The following is a 23,831-nucleotide window of genomic DNA, read 5'->3' on the forward strand; positions in this document are numbered from 1 at the left end:
TTTCCAAAGAAGTATTCAGGTATTTTTCTTCAATCTCATTAATTCTGTCTTCCATTGCATCAGTTCTACCCCTTTACCCTTCCAATGTGTTATCTATTTTTTAAAATTTAGTATTAATCTTTTGGATTTCTATCTGTAGATTTAGAATCCATTCTAATTTTTCATTTATTTTGTCATTTTGTTCTTGTATTTTCTTCCAAAATTGTTCTAAGGTTTTTTCTGTGTTTTCTTTGGTCTGTCTCTCCATCCTTCGAAGATACCTAAATATAATTCCTTTGAATTCCTTATCAGAGAGTTCCAATACTGCTTATTCCTCAGGGATTTGTTCTGGGTCTGTATCCTGTTCCCTTGTTTCTACCACTTTATCTTGCTTCTTTGTGTGGACTGTGATGGTCTGTTGTCTCCAAGACATCATGGTATCGTATTAAGATCTCTGTTAACTGTTTGTGAAGAGCAGCCAAGGGTGACTCAGGCTCTTCTTGGTTGTTTTTTATCGTTGGCCCATTGGTGGAGAAGGAGGCTATATCTGAGCTCTTGTTCAGTAAGTGAAGTTGCAGGAGGTGTAGGTGTAGTTGTATCTTATGGGGACTGTTTCTGTCTCCCACTCAGTTAGACAAAAATTACAATTGAATAACCATCAAAAAACTAAAAGCATGTGGACAAAAAATACACCAGTAATCACACAGGATCAGTAACCAAAAAAAGCAAAAGGGAGAAAAGAAGAAAAAAAACAAGAAAACTTGTAATATCTGGGGATAGGGCACTAAGAGAAAAAAGGTAGAGAAGGAGAATAATGAGAGAAAAAAATGGGAAAAATGCAAAAAAAAAAAAAGAAAAAAGGAAAACAAGGAAGAACGTTAACCTTGAAAAAAAAGGGGCGGGGAAGAATTTAAATTAAAAAAAATAATTTTAACCTGGAACAGGGAAAAGAAACAAAAAGGTGTAAAGTAGGACCTGGGTGGGGAAGAATAGTAACAAGGACAAAAGTATTAATTATAATAGTAGTTTCAAACAGACAAATACAAGCTAAACACCAGAGAAAAGAAAGGGAAAAATTAAAAGAATTGGCGGAATGCAGGGCAGAGCACCCAGGTTCCATCCAAGCACAGAGACTGGGATGGAGTTCCTGTGGGCCCATAAAGTGGGTGGGAGTGGGGGGTGGCTGCACCTCCTTTTACCACATGGGTGTGGGGTATAAGAGTAACAAGGGGAATGTCGCACCTTTTCTGTCATGTAGGTCTGGGGTGTCCTTGGGGTTACTGGAAAGTAGAACCTCTTCTTAAGCTCCTGTAATCTCGGACAGCGCTGTCTCTTTAAAAATCCAAAATGGTGAAGCTGCTTGTAAACATTCAAAATGGCGGCAACCTCTGGAATGGCCAAGGTCCACACCTCAGCCCGTCTTCCTCTTCCCCACTGCTTCCACTTTTATTCCACAGCCACTAGAGCAGTCCTCTGTGCAGTCCCTGGCTAGCAGGGCTGATTTTTAGGTTAATTCTTAGGTCCTACTACCACTCGGGATTCTCCAAGCTGTCTGTACTGTCAGGATCGCTGTCAGACCGCAGCTCCGTATGTCTCCTTTTGTGGTATTTCCATGCAAATTTTTCTGCTAGTTGGGATTTAGTCCACTTCTATATCCTTCCCTTCAAGGCTTAGGGGTCCAGGATTATCTTTTGTGTCTGTGTTAATTGGTTTCCCTTTTCTTTGTTGAAGAGGGTCTGTGTAGACTTTCTGTCTGTTTTGCCATCTTGGAATCGATCTCCGGAAATCAGGTGTTTTATTGCACTGGGTAGATATGAACAAAAGATCTCTTTAAAATGTTAAAGAGCAAAGATGTCACTTAGAATACTAAGGTGCTTCTGACCCAACCATAGTATTTTCAGTCTCCTCATTGCTGTTAGGGGCTGTCAAGTCATCTCTGACTCATAGTGACCCCATGTAAAGCAGAATGAAACACTGCCCAGTCCTGAGCCCATCATTGCAGCCACTGTGTCTATCCATCTCATTGAGGGCCTTCCCCTTCTTCGTTGACTCTCCACTTTACCAAGCATGATATCCTTCTCCAGGGAATCATTCCTTCTGACAACATGACCAAAGCAGGTGATACAAAGTCTGGCCATTCTTGCTTCCAAGGGGCATTCTGGCTACACTTCCTTTGGGACAGATTTGTTAGTCCTTTTGCAGACCATGGTACTCTTAGCATTCTTCTCTAATACCACAATTCAAAAGCATCAACTCTTCTTCAGTCTTCTTTATTTATTGTCCAGCTCTCACATGTATAAGAGGTGATTGAAAAGACCATGGCTTGGGTTAGACACACCTTAGTCTTCAAGGATACATCTCTCCTCTTCATCACTTGAAAGAGGTCCTTTGCAGCAGATTTGCCCAATGCAGAACGTCGTCTGATGTCTTTGCTACTTCCATTGATGTTAATTGTAGAGCCAAGTATCATGAAATCCTTGCCAACTTCAATCTCTTCTCAATCCACCGTGAAGGTGTTTAATGGACCAGTTGTGAGGATTTTTGTTTTCTTTATATTGAGGTGTAATCCATACTGCAGACTATAGTCTTTAATCTTCATCAGTAAGTGCTTCAAGTCATCCTCACTTTCAGCAAGCAAAGTTGTGTCATCTGCATATGGCAGGTTGTTAATGAGTCTTGCTCCAATCCTGATCCACGTTCTTCTTTATATAATCCAGCTTCTTGGATTATTTGCCCAGCATACAAGTTGAATAATTATGGTGAAAAGATACAACCTTGATGCACTCCCTTCTTGATTTTGAACCATGCAGCATCCCGTGTTCTGTTCAAACGACAGCCTCCTGATCTATGTACAGGTTCCTCATGAGTACGTACAATCAAGTATTCTGGAATTCCCATTCTTCTCAATATTACCCAAAATCCCCTCATATGCATATGGAATCTGGACAATGATTATAGAAGACCAAAGATGAATGGATGCATTTGAATTATGGTTGAAGAATATTGAATATACTGTGGACTGCCAAAAGAATGAAGAAATCTGTTTTGGATGAAGTACAGTTTGAATGCTTCGTAGAAGTGAGGATGGCGAGACTTCATCTCTCATGCCTTGGTCATGTTTTCAGGAGGGACTAGTCCCTGGAGAAGGATATTATGGTTGGTAAAGCAGAGGGTCAACGTAAAAGAGGAAGATCTTCAATGAAATGAGTTAACACAGTGGGTGCAACAATGAACTCAAGCATAGCAATAATTACGAGGATGGTATAGGACCGGGCTCTCTCGACGGCATATAACAACAACAACAACAAGAACAACATAGGACCGGGCAGTGTTTTGTTCTGTTGGGCATAAGGTCGCTATGTGTCGGAATCGACTTGGCAATGTATAACAACAACAACAACATAGATTCAATGTAATCCCAATAAAAATCTTAGCAGTTTATGTGTGTCAATTAAATGCTGATTCTAAAATGTACATGGAAATGCAAAAGATCAAAATAGTGAAAGCAAAATTGAAGAAGAAGATCAAAGTCAGAGGACTTAAATATCAAGATCTATTATAAAGGTACAGTAAACACTTGTGTTACTGGCAGAAGTATCACAAATAGACTAATGTATGGAGTAGAGGGTCTGGAAACAGACTTATACACATATATAGTCACCTGATTTACCACAGAGGTGCCACTGCAATGTAGTACAGAAAAGGATGGTCTTCTCAATGAATGCTGCTGGAAAAATTGGATATATGTATGAAAATAAATGAACCTGAACCCCTCACACCATACACAAATAGTAGTAAATGAAATCAATATCTCTGTCCTTGCAGAGGAGGTGACAAAAAATAAATAAAAGGATTGAATTCTGGGGACTGTGTTAAGAGTGTCTGAAAGAAAGGCAGTAACTAGCTGCTGTTGTTGTTATGTGCCATCAAGTCGGAACTGACTCGTAGCGACCCCTCCTTGGGTTTCCGAGGCAGTATCACTATGGAAGTAGACTGCCCCATCTTCCTTCTGAGGAGTGGCTGGTGGGTTTGAACCTCCAGCCTTCTGGTTAGCAGTCAAGTGCCTTAGGCACTACGCTACCAGAGCTCTAAGGTGATTAAAAAGGAGCAATCTATAAGGTGGGAAGAAAACCAAATGAATGTAATGTTTTGAAAGCCAAGTCAAGAACAGTGTATCAAGGAGGAAGGGGTGGTTAACTGTGTCTAGTGCTGCTCATAGGTAAAAATTCTGTGGGAATTAAAAAGACTTACTATAGTGTCAAGAGAAGAAGCCCTGGTGGTGCAATGGTTAAGCACTTGCCCCACAGCAAGAAGACCTGGCAATTTGCTCCTGTAAAGATTGTTGTTGTTGTTGTGTATTTATGTGCCATTGGGTTGTCTCTGACTCACAGCGACCACTCTTAGGGTTTCCGAGGCAGTATCACTACAGAAGTGGATTGCCCAATCTTCCTTCTGAGGAGTGACTGGTGGGTTTGAACTGCCAGCCTTCTGATTAGCAGTCAAGTGCCTTAGGCACTATGCCACCAGAGCTCCCCCTGTAAAGATTACAACCTTGGAAACCTGAGGGGGCAGTTCTACCCTCTCCTGTAGGTTCACTATGAGTAGGAATTGACTCGATGGCACCCAATAACAACAGCAGTCTCAAGAAAACTACAATCTGAAGAAGCAGAGCATGTCCTTAAAAAGCTATGCTACCTGGTGCTCAGGTGGAATGATAAAAATTTAATTCTCTAGCCAAGGCATACTAATTCACAAAATCAAAATGAATTACTTTTCATGAAAATTCTAGGCATATATGTTTGATGATTTTATTATGTTTTATCTTCAATTGCACAGAAATGGAATAATCGGTATTTTTGGTTCATGACACTTTCATCTTTGCTCATACATGACTGGCTTTTACTTATTTATTTTTAACACCTTATTAAATAATTCAAATTCACATCCAAACAAAAGCTAGATCTCTGAAAATAACCTACATCTAACCACAAGGTTCCTACTGTTCTCTCCCATACAATTTCCCTATGTGTATTACTCAAGTTAATTTTTGTTTTGTTTCTGATTTATTTTAAAGGACACGCAGTACAAAACTACTTCGGCTTATTGACTTAGATTTTTCATTCACTTTCTCTCTGTTGGATCTACCACCAGTAAATGAATATGACATGTATATCAGAAACTTTGGGAAAAAAAATACCAAGCAGGTTAGTACAAGATTTATTAACTAAGTGATAAAATGCAACTAAAATGTAATAAAGTAAATTGTGCCTAACTGTAACTTGTTCCAGAATATTAGAATTTGAGAATGGTATATGAAGCATAAAGCTTAAAGCTTGAAAAAAAAGGGCACCTTTTCATCACATGATACTTACTAACTCAAAGTGATTATGCAAATGAGAAATCTAAATAGATACCACAAAAACATTTAGAATTAATCGATAAATAATCTGTATGTAATGGGCTACAGATGGTGGGACTACATTCTTAACTTTTGAATACAGTTTTATGTTTTATTTCAAGTCAAACAAAATGTCAGATTTTAGATTCAGTTCTTTGGGTTCCTGGTGAGGATGTAGCAATCGTACTTACCTGTATAAAATGCTTGTAATTCAATGATTGCAAAGCACTTTATATGTAATTATTGCTTGTGTTATATTCCAGAGCTCTCCCTAATCTGGGTCTGCCATAATACACAGTCATATCTTGTTTGTTTCTCTAACTTACTTCTCTCACTGGTCTCAGTATGCCAGACTGTCTCTCCCCTTGCTTCTGCTTTCCTGCTCCCTTCTCTCCAGTTATGTATCTGTTCTTCAAAGTTCAAGGCTATTGTCTTTGTGAATGCTTCCTGAGATTTACATTGAATTTTATTTCTTACTCCATAGTTGCTGCAGTCCATCCTCACCGTTTTGTACTGCCCTTTCACATTTCTGCCTAAGGCATTTGACTGCTAACCTGAAGGCTGGTGGGTCAAACCCTCAGAAGGAAGGTTGGGCAATCTGTAGTGATGTTGTTGTTGTTGTTATGTGTCGTGGAGTCGGACCCTACTCATAGCAACCCCTCCTTGGGTTTACGAGGCAGTATCACTACGAAAGTAGATTGCCCAACCTTCCTTCCGAGGAGTGGCTAGAGGGTTTGAACCTCCAGCCTTCTGGTTAGCAGTCAAGTGCCTTAGGCACTATGCTACCAGAGAGCTCCCTTGGAAACCCAAGGAGGGGTCACTATGAGTCTGATCCGACTCCACGGCAGTGGGTTTGGTTTGGGTTATCATGTTTCTAGTTATTGATTTTGATGGTCCACCTTCCCAAAAAGATTGTATATTTTTTGAAGTCAGGAATTGTGTTTTATTTTATTATGAAAAGTCTGATAGTTATGTCTCTGATAGTTTTTCTCCTTTTTTTCCTGATAGTCCGTAGCATCAATCTTAGCATGATATGCTGGGTACATTCAATTATAATACTCTTTTAATAGGAAGATGGTGACAGCATGAAACTCAAGAAGCTGACAGTTTTAATCCTGGCTTTGCAACTGACTCACTCTGTGACCTTGAATAGACTATCTTCGCTTGTTTTCTCATCTTAAGCCTGTTAATAACAAAGCTTTCTTTGCTTAAGAACATACCTTTTTGAGATTAGAACTTTGTGGTTAGGTTTTACAAAGTCGATATGTTCTAAAGGAATAGAACACAACGGGTAGGAATTGTTTGATGTGACTTTTTGAAAACATTTCTGAAAATTAGGTCCTATATCTCAAATGTTTAAGAAAAGAAGTCTTTGCATGATTGCTATTTATGTCATGATACTTGTTTTTGACACCAGCAAGATGACTTGTCATTATTAGCTTATTAAAAATTTTAATTGTTTTTCTTTTCAGTAAGGAGATAACTGCTCTGAATTTAAGTGTCAATACCTATATATCTTTGTATTTTTTAAATTGTAGTAAAATATACATAAGAAAGTATTAACCAGTTCAACAATTTTTACATGTATAATTCATTGACATTGATTACATTCTTTATGTTGTACAACCATTATTATTATTCTTGTCCAAATTATTCTACCACCATTAACAGAAATTCAGTGCCCCCTAAGCAACAGTGTACCCCTTCTCCCTTCCTCCCACTTCTGGTAACCACTAATAAATTTCATTTTATATGTATTTGCCTATTTCATCTGAGTGAGCTCATACTTACTTGTCCTTTTCTGTCTGACTTATTTCACTCAGCATAATGTTTTCAGGGTTTATCCATGTTGTGGCATGTATCATGACTTCATTTCTCTTTAACTAATATTCTATTGTATGTATGTACCACATTTTTTAGGTTTCATTTTAAATTTTTATTGTGGTGAAATATATATATATGTGCGTGTGTATATATACATACACATATATAAACATTTGCCATTTCAACCATTTTTATGTGTACAATTCAGTAACATTAATTATGTTCACCATGCTTTCTACTATTACCACTATCCAAATTTTGTTCTTATTTCTAACAGAAAGTCAATACACCTTAAGCAATAATTCCTCATTTTCCCCTCCCACTTGTCCCTGTTGTTGTTGTTGTTGTTATGTGCCATCGAGTCGGCCCCGACTCATAGCGACCCCTCCTTGGGTTTCCAAGGCAGTATCATTACAGAAGTAGGATTGCCCAACCTTCCTTCCGAGGAGTGGCTAGTGGGTTTGAACCGCCAGCCTTCTGGTTAGCAGTCAAGTGCCTTAGGCACTATGCTACCAGAGCTCCTACTTGTCCCTGGTATCCACTAATAAACTTTGATATCTATTCATTTACCTGTTAGCATTTCATACAGCTCTTGTTGTGGTTTGTTGCCATCAAGTCAGTTCTAAGTCATGTAGCCTCTGTGTGTTACAGAGTAGAAGTCCCTTATATGATTTTTGTGACTATAATCTTTTTTGTTTTGTTTTGTTTTTTGTTTAACGTGACTATAATCTTAGCAGAAGCAGATCACCAGAACTTTTTTCCATGTGACCACTGGCTAGGTTCAAACTTCCAGCCTTTAGGCTAGCAGTCAAATGCAAACCGTTTGTGCCACCTAGGCACCTTCATTAATTCTTTTTTTCTTTTTACTTTATACAGTATTATTTTAATGTTTAACTTCCACAAATAATATCATACTGTATGTATTGATATCTATCACTTATTTTTTTCAAATTTTTCCAATATTTTTGAGATCTTTCATGTGAATATTTTCTTTTATTGGGATTTGGGTGAAAGTTTACAGAGCAATTTAGTTTTCCATTCAACAATTTATAAACATTTTGTTTTAATTCCCTTAATGTTACAGCATTCTTCCTGCTTCTTCCCTGGGTTCCCTTTTTTCCATTTGTCCTTCTTTCCTTCCCCTTTCTGCCTTCTGAGCTTTGTTTGGGGGCAAATGCTGCCCTTTTGGTCTCATATGGTTGATTATTCTGAGCAGTACATTCCTCATGAGTGTTATTGTTCACTTTATAGGCCTGCCTCTTGTTTGGCTGCAAGATGATCCCCAGGGGTGGATTCAGTTCCAGGTTTGCAGGTGTCTAAAGGGCCACAGTCTCAGGGGCTACATCAGTCTCTCACAAACCAGCAAGTCAAGTCTTTTTTATGATTTTTAATTTTGTTCTATGCTTGTCTCCCATTCTGTCCAGGACCTTCTGTGAATTCAATCATAGCAGTTGGTAGTGGTAACTGTGCACCATCTAGTTCTGGTCTCAGGATAGTGGAGGCTGTGGTTCGTGTGGTTTATTAGTCCTTTTTTTGGACTAATTTTTCCTTGTGTCTTTGATATTTTTCTTTTTTCTTTCTTTCACTAGTTGTATCTTAGATGGCCTCACTAGCTTTTAAGACCACAGTCACTATTCACCACAATAGAGTGTAGGACATTGCCTTTGTGAACTATGTTCTGTCAGTTGATTTAGCTGTCCCCCCAAAACTGTGGTGCTAAGCCCCCAAGCCCAGTGACTCATTCTCACAAGGTACTGGGTTACAGCTAAGAAGTTTTTGCATCTTTGCCTCCTGTTTGCTCTACTATATACATGTGTATCTTTATACCACATACAAGTATGTATGTAGAAATATCCTCTGCCAAACCTATAGATGGTCATGGATGTCATTCATCTGCTTGCCCATACCTGTCCAGCATGCATGTCTGCTTGTGTATGCACTTGTAGACTGTTGTTTGTTATTACTGATATTGTAGGATTGTGTATGTAATAGTGTTTACCTTTGCTGTCTGTTACTCTTTTGCACCTCTCAGTGTCTTCCTTTGCTTTAGTAATACTGTGCTGATCACCCCTTTATTGTATATTGCCTTTTCCTTCACCTAAATTAATAAGTATCTATTACTTATTTTTTTTATTATTATTATTATCTAGTTAGTGATTACTATGCAAAGGCATTTGATTGTGTAGATCATAACAAATTGTGGATGGCATTGAGAAGAATGGGAATTCCAGAACACTTGATTGTGCTCATGAGGAACTTATACATTGATCAGAAGACTGTCATTCAAACAGAACAAGGGGTTTAAAATCAAGAAGGAGTGCATCAGGGTTGTATACTTTCCCCCTCCTCATTCAATCTGTATGCCAAGCAAATAATCTGAGAAGCTGGGCTATATTAAGAAGAACATGGCATCAGGATTGGAGGAAGAATCATTAACAACCTGCAATACACTGACAACACAACTTTGCTTGCTGAAAGTGAGGATAACTTGAGGCACTTATTGATGAAGATTGAAGAATACAGTCTGCAGTATGGATTACGTCTCATTATAAAGAAGAAAAAGTCCTCACAACTGGACCAATAAGCAGCATCACGATAAATGGAGAAAAGACTGAGGTTGTCAAAGACTTCACATTGTTTGGTTCTTCAATCAAGGCCAATGGAAGCAGCAGTCAGGACATTAGATGATGTATAGCACTGGGCAAGTTGGCTGCAAAGGATCTTTTTCAAGTGCTGAGGAGCAAGGATGTCTCCTTGAGGACTAAGGTGCACTTGACACAAGCCATGATATTTTCAATCTTCTCGTATGCATGTGAGAGCTGGACAATGGATAAGGAAGACTGAAGAAGAATTGATGCTTTTGAGTTGTGGTGCTGGCAAAGAATGCTGAAAGTACTATGGACTGATAAAAAAACTAACAGATTTGTCCTGGAGGAAGTGTAGCTGGAATGCCCTTGGAAGTGAGAATGGCTAGACTTTGTCTCATCTGCTTTGGTCATGTTGTCAGAAGGGCCCGTTCCCTGGAGAAGGATGTCATGCTTGGTAAGGTGGAGGGTCAACAAAAGAGGGGAAGGCCCTCAATGAGATGGATTGACACAGTGGCTCTAACGATGGGCTCAAGTATAGTGAGAATCATGGAGTTGGCACAGGACCAGGTGGTGTTTTGTTCTGCTGTGCATAGGGTCACTATGAAGTCAGACATGACTCTACGGCACTTAACAACAACAACAGTTAGTGATTCCCCTTCCCTCTCCTCCTATCCCTAATAACCATCAAAGAATGTTTGTGTGTAAACCTTTCTTTGACTTTTTATAATAGTGGTTTCATACAATATTTGTCTTTTTGTGATTGACTTATTTCACTTAGCATAATGTCTTCCAGATTCATCCCTGTTACTAGGTGTTTAATGAATTCTTCATTATTCTTTATCATTGGGCAATATTCCGTTATGTATAGATACCACACTTTATTTATCATTTATTTGTTGATGGACACTTAGGTAGTTTCCATCTCTTTGCTGTTGTGAGTAGTTCTATAGTAATCAGGGGTGTGCATATGTCTATTTGTGCCCTGACTCTTATTTCTTTAGGATACATACCTAGTAGTGGGATTTCTGGATGAAATGGTATTGCTGTTTCCAGCTTTTTAAGGAAGTGCCATACCATTTTCCATAGTGGTTTACCATTTTATAGTCCTACCAGCATCGTATGAGAGTCAGTCTCACCACATCCTTGACAGCATTTGTTGTTTTCTATCTTACTGAACTTTGTTATTATTAATGGGATGAGGTGATATTGCATTGTTTAGATTTGCAGCTCTGGTAGTGTAGTGCCTAAAGCACTTGACTTCTAACTAGAAGTTTGGCGGTTCAAACCCACCAGCCACTCTTCGGAAAGAAGGTTGGGCAATCTACTTCCATAGTGATACTGCCTCGGAACCCCAAGGAGGGGTCACTATGAGTCGGTTCCGACTCGACGGCATGTAACAACAACAACAATAATGGCTAATGATTGTGAGCATTTCTTCATGTGCTTTTTGGCCACCTTTGGTGAAGTGTCAGTTTCTGTCCTCTGCCCATTTTTAAATTGGATTGTTTGTCTTTTTGTTGTTGAGGTTTTGAATTTTCTATAAATTTTAGAGATTACTGCATTGTCTGATATGTTGTTGCCAATTATGTTCCCCCCAATCTGTAGATTCTCTTTTTACCCTTTTGGAGAAGTATTTTGATGCACACAAGCATTAAATTTTAGGAGGTCCTAGTCATCTAGTTTATATTCTGCTGTTTGTGCATTTTTGGTTCTGTTTGATAATCTATTTGTGCCATATATTAGAGCACCTAAGTTTACCCCTTGTTTTTTCTTTGATATATTTATGATTTTAGGTTTTACATTTAGATCTTTGATCCATCTTGAGTTAGTTTTCGTGTATGGTGTGAGATATGGATCTTGTTTCATTTTTCTGCAAATGGATATCTGGTTTTGCCAGCACTGTTTGTTGAAGAGACGGTCTCTCCCCCATTTAAAGAATTCTGTCTGTTTGTTGTAGGGGGATAGATTTACCTCTGGGTTCTCAATTCTGTGTCATTGGTCTATGTGTCTGTTGTCATACTAGAGCCAAGATGTTTTGACTACTGTGGCTGTACAGTAGGTTTTGAGATTGGGAAGTGTGAGAGTTCCTACTTTGTTGTTTTTCTTCAGTAGTGCTTTCCTTATCTGGGATCTCTTTCCTTTTTATATAAAGTTGGCGATTGGTTTTTCCATCTCTTTAGAGAATATTAATGGAATCTGGATCAAGACTGCAATTTAGCCATGGATGGTTTTGGGTAAAATTGACATATTTATAATGTTAAATCTTCCTATCCATGAGCATGGTATGTTCTTCCATTTATGTAGGTCTCTTTTGGTATCTTGTAGTAGTCTTCTTTACATAAGTCTTTTGTATTTCTGGTCTAATTTATTCCTAAGTGTTTTATATTTTTGTAGCTATTGTAAATAGTATTGCTTTCCTTGTTTCCTTTTCAGAGTTCTCTTTGTTGGTATAGAGGAATCCAACTGATTTTTATATGTTGATCTTGTACTCTGCCATTTTGCAGAATCTGTCTATTAGTTCCAGTACATTTCTTGCTGAATCTCTGGGATTTTCTATGTATAGAATCATAATCTGCAAATGGGGATAGTTTTACTTCTTCCTTACTAATATGGATTTCTTTAATTTCCATTTCTTGCCTTATTGTTCTGACTAGGACTTATAATGTTGAATAGGAGTGGTGATAAAGGGCATAATGTTGAATAGGAGTGGTGATAAAGGGCATTCTTGTCTTGTTCCTGTTCACAAGGGAAGTGCTTTCAGTCTGTCTCTACTGAGAATAATGTTGGTTCTTGATGTTGTGTATATGCCCTTAATTATATTGAGGAATTTCCCCTCTTGTCCTGTTTTTATTAGGAATGGGTGTTGGATTTTATCAAATGCTTTTTTTGCACTGATTGATATGATCTTATGATTCTTTGCCTGGTTAAAGCATTCCTCAACTTTAACAGATATGCAGTTTAAACCCACCAGCTGCTCTGTGGGAGAAAGATGAGGCATTTTGCTCCTATAAAGATTTAAAGTCTTGGAAACCCTATGGGACAGTTCTACTCTGTCCTATAGGGTCGCTATGAGTCAGAATTGACTCAATGTCAGTAGCTTTGGTTTGTTTTGGAATGGCCAATGAAGGATTCCTGGTGGCACAATAATAAAGTGCTCATCTGCTAACTGAAAGATTGGCGGGTTGAAACCACTCACCCATGGACTCCACGGGAGAAAGAACTGGCAGTCTCTTTTTGTAAGGATTATAGCTTATGGGGGCAGTTCTGCTGCGTCTCATGGGGTCACTGTGAGTCAAAACTTACTTGATGGCACCCAGCAACAACAACACAATGGTTAATGATGTTGAACATCTTTTCATGTACTTGCTGGTAATTTGTATGTCATTCTTGGTGAAATATCTGTTCAAGTCTCTTGTCCCCTCTCCCCTTCTTTTTTTTTTTTTTTTTTTTTGATTGGGTTGTTTGTCTTTTTTGTTATTAAGTTGTAGGAGTTCTTTATGTATTCAGGATATCAGACACACATTCCCAAAATTTTCTCCAAATTTGTGGGTTGTCTTTTCACTTTGTTGATAAAGTCCTTTGATGGCAACATATGGCAACATTTGTTTTTAAGGCATATGTTCAATATAATGAAGACAATGTTGAAAGAGACATTCAGACGGAAGAAATAGAGACAAAGGAAGTATGGACCCAGCATCCAGGAGAAAGTACTGTTGTATCTGGAGGTAAATGTTTCTTCGCTTTTGATCTTTTTTTTTTTTTTTTTGTTTTTATTTTTTTTTTTTTTTTTTTTGGTTTGTTTTTGTTTTGATTTTTTTCACTAACTATCTTTCTTGTTCTTTTTCATATGTCTTAGTTTTTGGATGTAATTGTTAGTATATGACTAAGGAACTGCTCAATATTCTTTTCATGGATCACACCAGATTGCTACTACTGATAATGAATTTAGCTTTATTTGAAGAATTTTAATTTCCTGGAACTTTATATTGTTGTTTTTGTTATGTGCCATTGAGTCAGACCTGACTCATAGCGACCGCTCCTTGAGTTTCCGAGGCAGTATCACTATGGAAGTAGATTGCCCTGTCTTCCTTCCGAGGAGTGGCTGGTAGGTTTGAACCGCCAGCCTTCTGGTTAGCAGTCAAGTGCCTTAGGCACTATGCTACTATGGTAAATTAGTGAAAAAACAAAAAGAGTTTATATATGTGTGTGTGTGCATACACATACAAGCACTTATTTATTTATTTATTTTGTTTAATATAAGCCAAACATACCAGTAATGTTCTGGTTGCTCCTTCTTCTCTTTCTCACTCTTTTTTATTTTCTTCTATATCTTTCATAAGTAATAACTTTAATTTGTAACTGTTTCCTATGACTATACCTATCAAAATTTCAAGTTTGTTCTTAAGTGCATAATATATGCACTTGAAATATAATTTTATGTCAGTGAAAAAAAAAACAAAAACCCAGAGATTTATATTGTCTCAATATGTAACTTAATCCTGTAATTCTGTGGCTACATATTTATTAAATGATTGCTTTAAAATAGCCAACACTTAGATTCATATTAAAAATCTGCTTAATTGAATACTTAAAATAGCAAGCACTCCAGTCATCAGCAGGCTATATGTACATATAAAGCTGGCAGCCCTGTCACCAGAGTCCTCCTGCTTTGGTGCTTGGAGGCCACCCAGTGCCCGAGCCTTCCCAGCCCTCTTCTCTTGTGTCACCTTGATGTCTCTTCACAGGGCTTTAGCAATGCTCAATGATTGGAGGGCCCAAGGAGCAGGGCTAATAATAAAACTGTTGAAGTACAAAATGGATTAGATCAGCCTTTGAGGCCTACTCTGGGCTTCTGACCATGATTTATAACATTTTCTTATTCCTAAACAAGAAGTAAAAGATTTTCCATTTCAAACAGTCACTTTATATATGGACTTTTTGAACACACTCTACTTTTAACTTGAGGACAGTCTGTTCTCATGAACTCAATAAAATTTTCATATTTTAAGTACAAATGACAAAATGTTCCATCAATATAGATTGACGGTTTCCAGGAAATAGTATTCTGCCAACTATTCTATATTTATTTCGATATTAAATACTTTTTCCTAGTGAATTGTTTATCTTGAGGAATTATCCTAATCAGGCAGAGATAATGCTCCCTTTCCTCAGGTTAAGCCTCACCTTAAGAAAATAATATGCTTAAATTTAAGATTGACATATAAGAATTAAATCAGATTCCTTTAACTATTTTCTCTAATGCGTTTAAATAGGCTTCAGTTTATGACTTAGTGTAAAATAAGATGTAATTGTTTTTGGGAGCTATCACTAGTCAACTTAGAAAATAAACTTTAAACTTTTCTAATTTTCCTTCTAGTATTCTTACCATTCATTTATAACACCTCTTTGGGCTCTTAAGATGTGTAATGTATAACTATTTTAGAGTCTACATTATTGATTATTTTTTTTCCTTTTTTTAGGTAGTGAAAATAGAGCTATCTCTGATCCTACAATTGTACCAAAGATTGATACACCCAGATTATCTAACTTTCTCCGAGCTGCTTGTCAGGTATATTCTATGCCATATGTTACATTAAATGGATGAGTGCTTAAAATCTTATATACATAGAAATAGAGGAGCTGCTAAAATCTGGTACCCTTTTAGGTTTGGATAAACAAAATCAGTTACTCATTTCAAGTATTTTTTACTTATAAACTGTCAGTAGCACATTCTTTAAGCCCTTATGTGCAAAATGGTATACATCTTGCATTTTTTAAAAGGAAATGCTTATCAGTGAAAATAATGTATACCTGGATTTCATACCTTATAATATTAATTGGTTACATTTTAATGAAACTATAGACTGGAAAAAAAAGACATATTAAATTGGCAAGGCAAACATTTATCTAGGACATTTGAAACTAATAAACTCATAATTCTTTACACTGATTATAGAAATTTTCAAAAACCATAAAAGAAAAAGAGAATAGTATAATGAATTCCTGATGTACTTGTTATACATCTTCAGCCTCAATAGCTATCAACTCTGGCCCAATTTAATTTCACCTGAACCCCATCTCCCACCTCATACACACACATTCTCCATACCTTCAGTTATTTTGAAACAAATCCCAACCATCGGGTTATTTTTTCCATAATATTTCAGTATGATATTTAAAAGAAAAGGACTAAAAATTAGTAATAATTTCTTAATGTCATCAAATATGAAGTGAGAGTTCAAATCTTTCAGTTGTGTAATAATTGTTTTTTAATGTAAGCACAGAGTTTATAGTATCAATATATATAGTAGAGCATTGTTAAACCATGATATATGGTTGGGAAAAGCCAGTTTCTCAAAATCTGATCTGTATATGTAATTGTTACTGCCACAGATACATTCTTTTCAATGCTACTAGTGTATAAGAATTTTGTGGTTTGTGAAATAAGATTTTTATGGGCTACCACATAGTTTTCAAAATTTTTATCAGCCTGTGTTTTAGTGTAAGTTGATGTGGAACTAAGAAGAGAGAGCACTGGGTCCAGGTTGAAGTGTAGAGGAAGGATGGGTTGGAATAGGAGACAGAGAGACATAGGAAATCAGTGAGAAGAGACCCAAGGCCAGGTTGGGGACAGGATGCCTGATCTCTCAAGCTCCTCTGCCCTCTTACATCAACCATTCTTACATCAACTCCTGTCCATTTTCCATTAAATTTTTTTCCTACATGTACTTTTGCTTCCCCATTATTGTTGTTGCCATTCTAAAAATAATCATGCTATTGTAATATATAGTGATTTTTACAGTGTACTTTTAATCTTTACCATAGCCCAGCAAGACAGACTGAGGTAGGATGTGCTGATGTTTCTTTACACTTCCTTATTTACTTAAGAAAAGTTGGATGCTCAGCCCTTTTCCTTCCCTTGTGATCTTTAAGAAAGCAATTATTATAAAAATTGATGTCTGGCATTAAATAATCACTCTCTGGAGCTTATGTTAATGGAAGTTTACCTATCAGTTTCTGCTATTATGCAGAACAATATGGCTTTTCTTTCTTTTTTTAAATGAAATTTGGGTGAAAGTGTACAGAGTAAATTATATTTCCATTCACAGTATGACTTCTTTATATAGTTACTATGATGTCTTGGAGCTATGCAGTTATTTGGAGAAATAGTTAAAATGAAAAGATATATTTTTTGAAAAGATAATGCATTTGAAAATTTTTGGTTAAAAAATAATCACTTGTATTTGAAAGGTGATTGCTGTTTTGCTTGAAGAAGATCGTGTGGCTGCTGAACCCAACTGGAACCTCAGGGCTCAAGACAACACCCTTTGTTTTAGTGATACTTCTTCTCAGTTGAACACTAGCCTTCCATTCCTTCAAAGTAAGAGACCTTCCTTGAATGTGTTTTTAATCTAGCTACTAAACTGTTATGTTGAAATTATCTTTCATAATTATATTCTATATTAATGTGCTAAATTTATTTTATATAGAACAGAGACTCAGTTTCTGAAGAACTCAAAAGTAAATGGTTAGATTTTTTTTTCTTAAATGTGTATGTTAAAATTATTATTAACAACTGTTATGAGATGATCAGAAGAGGGACCTGTAGTAATTTAATTGAGATGATTTGATTGACATTATTGAAAGGAGTGGAAACTGAGGTTTTCTATTCTTATTTTAAATAATATTTTCTTTTTTTAGTCCAGTTATTCAGTTTCTTTGAATTTCATAAAGTAGAAAAACAATGGAAGTATTAAGAGAGAGGGTTTAAGTAAATATTGTATTATTAATAATTAAGTATAGGTTTGAGGAACAAGATCAACATTTAACACAGGTTTACTTAGACTTTTAAGTCTATCATATTTATAGAACATATAATGCTTAACCTAAATGATGCACATGATATCAAGCATGAGGTGAATTATGTGTAATCATTTAAATTTAAACAAGTTGCATTTGTAATACCAAATTTAAAGTACATAAGCTAGTAACATTGTTCCTTGAAACAAAAAAACTTGAAATGAGGCAGAGGACAGCAGTTGTGGTGCTCGTTTTTGTGAAGGAGTGAGAGGAATGAGGGCAAATTCTGAAGTTGGCTTCTCTTCAGCAGGTTAGAGTGTGACAATGCCCATCAGCTCTTAGGGGCACTGGGAGAGCCAGACACTTAGTACTGCTTCTTCTAGATATTTGCTCTTCCTACTAGATATTTCTGTTTCTTCCTACTAATGAGAGATTTAGATTGATGTGCTCCTCTTTAAACGTATTATTAACATTGTTGATTTTTAAAAGATTCAAGTTCTTAGATTATTTTTGTTTTCAGAAGACAGCAAATATGCTTACCTGGAGATATTCCAGAAATAACTTGTTACTGACTAGATTTCAAAATGTTTTCTACATCTGTGTTGTAAACTGGTCATCAAGTATTGGGATAAAAGAATTATATTAGAAGAGTAACAAATTCTTTTAGTCGTGACATTTAAAACATCAGACATGTATATTTTCACATGCACACCCACACACAAAGAAACAGGAATTAAAGATGTAGTGGTGTAAAAGGTTAAGTGCCTGGCTGCCAGCTGAAAGTTTGGCAGTTTGAGTCCATCCAGAGGCCCCTAGTTCTGACAGATCAACTATTGAAAACCCTATGGAAGGAACATAGTTCTACTCTGATATACACAGGATTACCATGAATCAGAATTGATTTGATGTCAACTGGTTGGTTAATTCTTAAGGAGCTGATACAGTTCTTTGGGCTCACACAGAGTAAAGTGACAACAAACAGACATATGAAACTAGAATGTCCTTTAATTCACTTTTGTTTAGTAGAGATACATCTTGGATGTAAAGAAGAGTGGAGGTTTGTCTTGTTTGCTTTTGTTGTTCAGTAAAATGAATATGACATAAAAGAAGGAAATTGAGATTGGAGGAGGGGTATCTGGCAGAAGTAAGTGGTAGTCTCACCTTTGTGAACAAAGGACTTGACTCACATTGTATTTAGATATGTGGTTCAGATGTAGTAAGACCTCAGCCTTCCTATAAAATCTGATCAATACCATCATTACTACTAAAATACATGTAGAAGATTGATATAGTCAACTATATAGTCTGCTCATTCAAATATTCAGTGAGTGCCTACAGTGTACCAGGCACTGTTCTAGGAGTATTTGAAGTATGTGATTTGCTTAAAGCAAAGTAGAGGAAAGGAAATATTAAAAGGCAGGTGTGTTTTACAAATTTTGATAGAGAAGACCTCACTGTGAAGGTGACATTTTGAGTGAAAACCAGAAGGAGGTAAGAAAGTGAGTCACAAGGATATCTGGAGAAAGCTTCCAGGCAGAGAGGTTAGCATGTGTGAATGCTGTGAAGCTGAAGCCTGCCTGGTTATCTTTGAGAAACAGTAGGATGCCAGTGGTCTAGTGGTTAAAGCATTTGGCTGCTAACCAAAAGGTTAGTGGTTCAAACCCACTAACCACTCTCTGGAAGAAAGATGAGGCAGTGTGTTTCCATAAAGATTTACATCCTTGGAAATGCTATGGAGGTTGCTGTGAGCTGGGATCAACTTGATGACAGTTTGGTTTGGTTTAGAGGAAGCCAGTGGAATTAATGAGGGGAAAGTAATGTGAAATGAGGTTAAAGTGGTAATAAAGGGTCATATCTTATATTGGTCAGTATATAGTCTAAAAAATTACCATTCAGTGGAAGACTGCATAATAAAACCATCAAAGTTTATGGGAAAAATAGGGTTAGGGGCACAGCACTCAAAAACTTCATCAATGTAATAAAAAAAAAAATGCAATAGAATGGTAGTAGAGTTTGACAGATGATAAATAGTTAAGAAATATGTAACTACTATAAGACTGGTGAAACCCCCAAGACTATGGCCCCTAGTCATCCTTCAGGCCTGGAATTGAACTCACTCTCGATGGCTTCCAGGCAAGCAATAGATGGTCATTTAAGGTGAACATTTATACCTGTAGATATACTCCTTAGAATAATCAATCATGGGAGATCAGAAGGGCAGCATTTGCACAGGGAGTTAGCTCAGAGGGCAAGAATACATAGGAAAGGACACATGGAAAAGATAACCCAAAAGGAGGAAGTGGGAAGAGAGCTGTTACATTATGGGAATTGTAATCAAAGTCATGAAACAAAATGTGTATGAACTGCTATATGGAAAATGAATTTGCTCTGTAAACTTTCACTCAAATCACAATTAAAAAAAAAAAAAGAAATATGTAACTACTATAAGATACTACAGCATTTTGCCTGAAGTTTGCTAGTGAAAGTGGATGTAATAAGGGCTCATCTTGTGGGTTAACTGTGAAATGGTAGAAGGAGGGTTATCTGAAATCAGAGGGAAGACTAACACAGGCAGTAATGAAGTAGCTGGTAGAAGTTTGTGGTGTGTGGGTGTGAGTATTTCATGTGTTCTTATGTAACTTGGTTCAGCTGGATGCAGTTTCCTGCATTCACCTAGTATTTCTCATGGAAAAAATTGGCAGAAGTTAATGGAAATTCACATTGTGGTCAAACAGTTTACTAATATATCAATCACAGTGAAACAAATTTGCATTTCCAAAAAAATGTTGTAGAATAACTGTATTTGGTACTCTGAGATGGGAAACCATTGAAAGATTTGAACTACTGACAGAATGGTGTAGCACTGTGGAATAACATGTTAACAATAAGCCTAAGGACGAGGCTAAGAACTTAAGCCTGCTAAAACTTTACCTTCTGTCATGAAAAGTTAAATAAAGCCCCACATTTTTATCAGTAATAAATAGAAGCTGCCCCTTTAAGCCTTACCCTAAAAGACTGAGGGATAAAAGGTCAGGAAAGGATTTTTACAGATTTACAGATTTTACAGTTTTACAGATGAGTGAAGAAATTAGGATATTTATTCTAAAGGAGAGGTAACTATTAAGGCTAGACCTGGAGGAAAGTGGAATCTAGTCTTTGGTCTCAAAAAACATCTTTTTCTGAATACATTTAAACTTTGTTGAGATTTCATCTAGGTATCATAAACTGTAACCATTTAAAGTATACAATTTGGTGAATTTTGACCAATGTGAACACAATCAAGGTACACAGGATAGATGACATTTCCTGACTCTCAGAAGATTCCTGCTGGTCCTTTGCAGTCTATTTTTCCCTTTGCCCTTAAACCCCAGACAGCCTTGGATCTGCTTTTTGTTACTATATATTGGTTTCATTTTCAAAAATTTCATGTAAATGGAATCATACACTATGTGGTCTTTTGTGTCTGGTTTTTAAATTGAATGTAATGATTTTTATATTGATCCATGTTGTTTCATGTATCAATAGTTAAATTTTTCTCAAGTACTGTTCCATTGCATAACTTTATCACAATTTAAAATATCTTTTCATCTGTTTTTGGGCTAATATGAATAAAGCTTCTGTGAACATCTATGTCCAAGCCTTTGTATGGACATATGCTTTCTTTTCTCTTGTCTTGATACCTAGAACTGAATGGATAGATCACATAGTAGGTATATATTTAATTTTTAAGAAACTGCATCATTCTACATTTCCATCTGCAATGTAGATTTTGTTAGCTCCATATCTTCACCAATATTGTGTATGGTTAAGTTTGAAAATTTTAATCATTCTAGTAGGTGTGTAGTAGTATCTCAATGTGATTTTAATTTGCATATCCCTAATGAATGGTGCACTGATAATTACTGGTGATTGGGATGCAAAAGCTGGAAACAAAGAAGGATTGGTCCAAACCAAATCTATTGCCATTGAGTCTGTTCTGACTGATAGTGACACTATAGGACAGACTAGAATTGCCCCAATGGAGTTTCCAAGGCTATAAATCTTTATGAAAGCAGACTACAGACTGCCTCATCTTTCTTCAGAGCAGCTGATGGGTTTGAACCACTAACCTTTTGGTTAGCAACACAATGCTTTAACCAAAGTGCCGCCAGAGCTCCTTGAAACAGATTGGTAGGTAGTTGAAAAACAAGGCCTTGATGATAGAAATAGTGCTAGAGATTGCATAGTAGAATTCTGCAAATATTCATTACAAATACCTGTTTCCAACAGCGTAAATGGTTACTATACATGTGGACCTCACCAGATGAAATATGCAGGGATCAAATTGACTACATCTTTAAAAGAGATGATGGAGCAGCTTAATATTAAGGCCAGGGGCCAGCTGTGGAACAGACCATCAATTGTTCCTGTGCAATTTCAAGTTCAAGTTGAAGAAAAAACAAGCCCATGAGAGCCAAAATACAACTCTGAGTATATCTCACCAGAATTTAGAGACCATCTCATGAATAGATTTGACACATTGAACACTAATGACTGATGACCAGATGAGTTGTGGGTGACATCAAGGACATCATAAATGAAGAAAGCAAAAGGTCATTTAAAGGACAGGAAAGAAAGAAAATACCAAAACAGATGTCAGAAGAGACTCTGAAACTTGCTTTTGAGTGGAGAGTAGCTAAAGCAAATAGAAGAAATGAAATAAAAGAGCCAAACAGAAGATTTCAAAGGGCAGCTTGAGCAGACTGAGTAAAGTATTATAATGAAATGTGCAAAGGATTAGAGTTAGAAAATAAAAAAGGAAGAACTTGCTTGGTATTTCTCAATTCAAGCCTTGAGTTGCAATGTCAAAGGATTCTATGGGCAAAATATTGAATGAAACACAGTAAGCATCAAAAGAAGATGAAAGGAATACACAGAGTCACTGTACCAAAAAGAATTGGTTGATGTTCATTCATTTCAGGTGGTGGCATATGATGACAAACCAATGATACCAAAGGAAGAAGCCCACGCTGCACTGAAGGCATTGGTGAAAACAAAGGTCCAGTGAATAAGTCAGCCACAGGGACCCAGGTAAGGGTGGTAGGAGAGGTTTCCAACAGGTAGACAAACTTGAACTTGTCTGTTGGTTTGTCCTGCCATGGTGATGTGTTGATGTGAGTTTTGAGGCTGAGCGACTGGTGTTTCAAACCCAGTGGGTTGCACATGGTGCACAGGGATCAGCCCAGCTTATGGACTGAGAAAGACTAGGAAGAAGGAAGACGCCATCCACTTCTCAAAGAATTGGCCAGGGAAAACCTTATGAATAGCAAAGAAACACTGTTTGATACATTACCGTGCAACTTTATGAATAGTCTGGTTAGGTTAGAAGGCTTTCAAAATAGGACTGGGAAAGAGCTGCATCATCAGAGTAAACCCAGCCTTACTCATATGGATAAGGTAAAGCTTTTGAGACTTCCATTTGCTGACGTGGCACTACTCAAATTGAGGAGAAACAGCTGCAGACATCCATTAATCATTGGAACATGGAATGTATGAAGTATGAATCTAGAAAAATTGGAAGTTGTCAAAATAAAATGGAACACACAAAGATTGATACCCTCGGCAATAGCGAGCTGAAATGGACTGGTTTTGGCCATTTTGAATCAGACAACCATGTGATCTACTATGCTGGGAATGACAGTTTGAAGAGGAATGGCATGGCATTCATCATCACAAAGGATGTTTCAAGATATGTCCTGAAGTACAATGCTGTCAGTGATAGGATAATATCCATACATCTACAAGGAAGACCTGTTAATACAACTATTATTCAAATTTATGCATCAGCCACCAAAGCCAAAGATGAGGAAATTGAAGATTTTTATCAACTTCTGCAATGCAATCAGGATGTGTTAATTATCACTGTTGACTGGATTGCAAAAGTTGGAAACAAAGAAGAATCACCGGTAGTTGGAAAATTTGGCCCTGGTGACAGAAATAATGCTGGAACTTGCATGGTAGAATTTTGCAAGACCAATGACTTACTCATTGCAAACACCTTTTTTCAAAAACACATATGGCGGCTCTACATGTGGACTTCACCAGATGGAAAACACAGGAATCAGACTGACTCTGTGGCAAGAGGCAGTGGAAAAGCTCAATATCTTCATCCAAAACCAGGCCAGGAGCTGATTGTGGAACAGACCATCAACTGCTCATATGCAAGTTCAACTTGAAGTTAAAGACAATTAAAACAAGTCCAA

At 36.9% G+C, this 23,831-nt stretch overlaps 1 protein-coding gene across 1 annotated transcript in view; it reads left to right on the plus strand.

The window, feature by feature from the left end:
* Window positions 1-23,831, plus strand: part of DYNC2I1 (dynein 2 intermediate chain 1) — a 163,591-nt gene that overhangs the window by 79,805 nt on the left and 59,955 nt on the right. The window contains exons 12-15 of the mRNA XM_007950401.1: window positions 5,054-5,183; window positions 13,403-13,514; window positions 15,270-15,358; window positions 17,041-17,170. Of these exons, the coding sequence (XP_007948592.1) occupies window positions 5,054-5,183; window positions 13,403-13,514; window positions 15,270-15,358; window positions 17,041-17,170 (461 nt within the window). The remainder of the gene's footprint in view (window positions 1-5,053; window positions 5,184-13,402; window positions 13,515-15,269; window positions 15,359-17,040; window positions 17,171-23,831) is intronic.

The sequence above is a fragment of the Orycteropus afer genome, unplaced genomic scaffold (assembly GCF_000298275.1).
Source record: "Orycteropus afer afer isolate SDZICR_OR568_19922 unplaced genomic scaffold, OryAfe1.0 scaffold00271, whole genome shotgun sequence".
NCBI lineage: Eukaryota > Metazoa > Chordata > Mammalia > Tubulidentata > Orycteropodidae > Orycteropus > Orycteropus afer.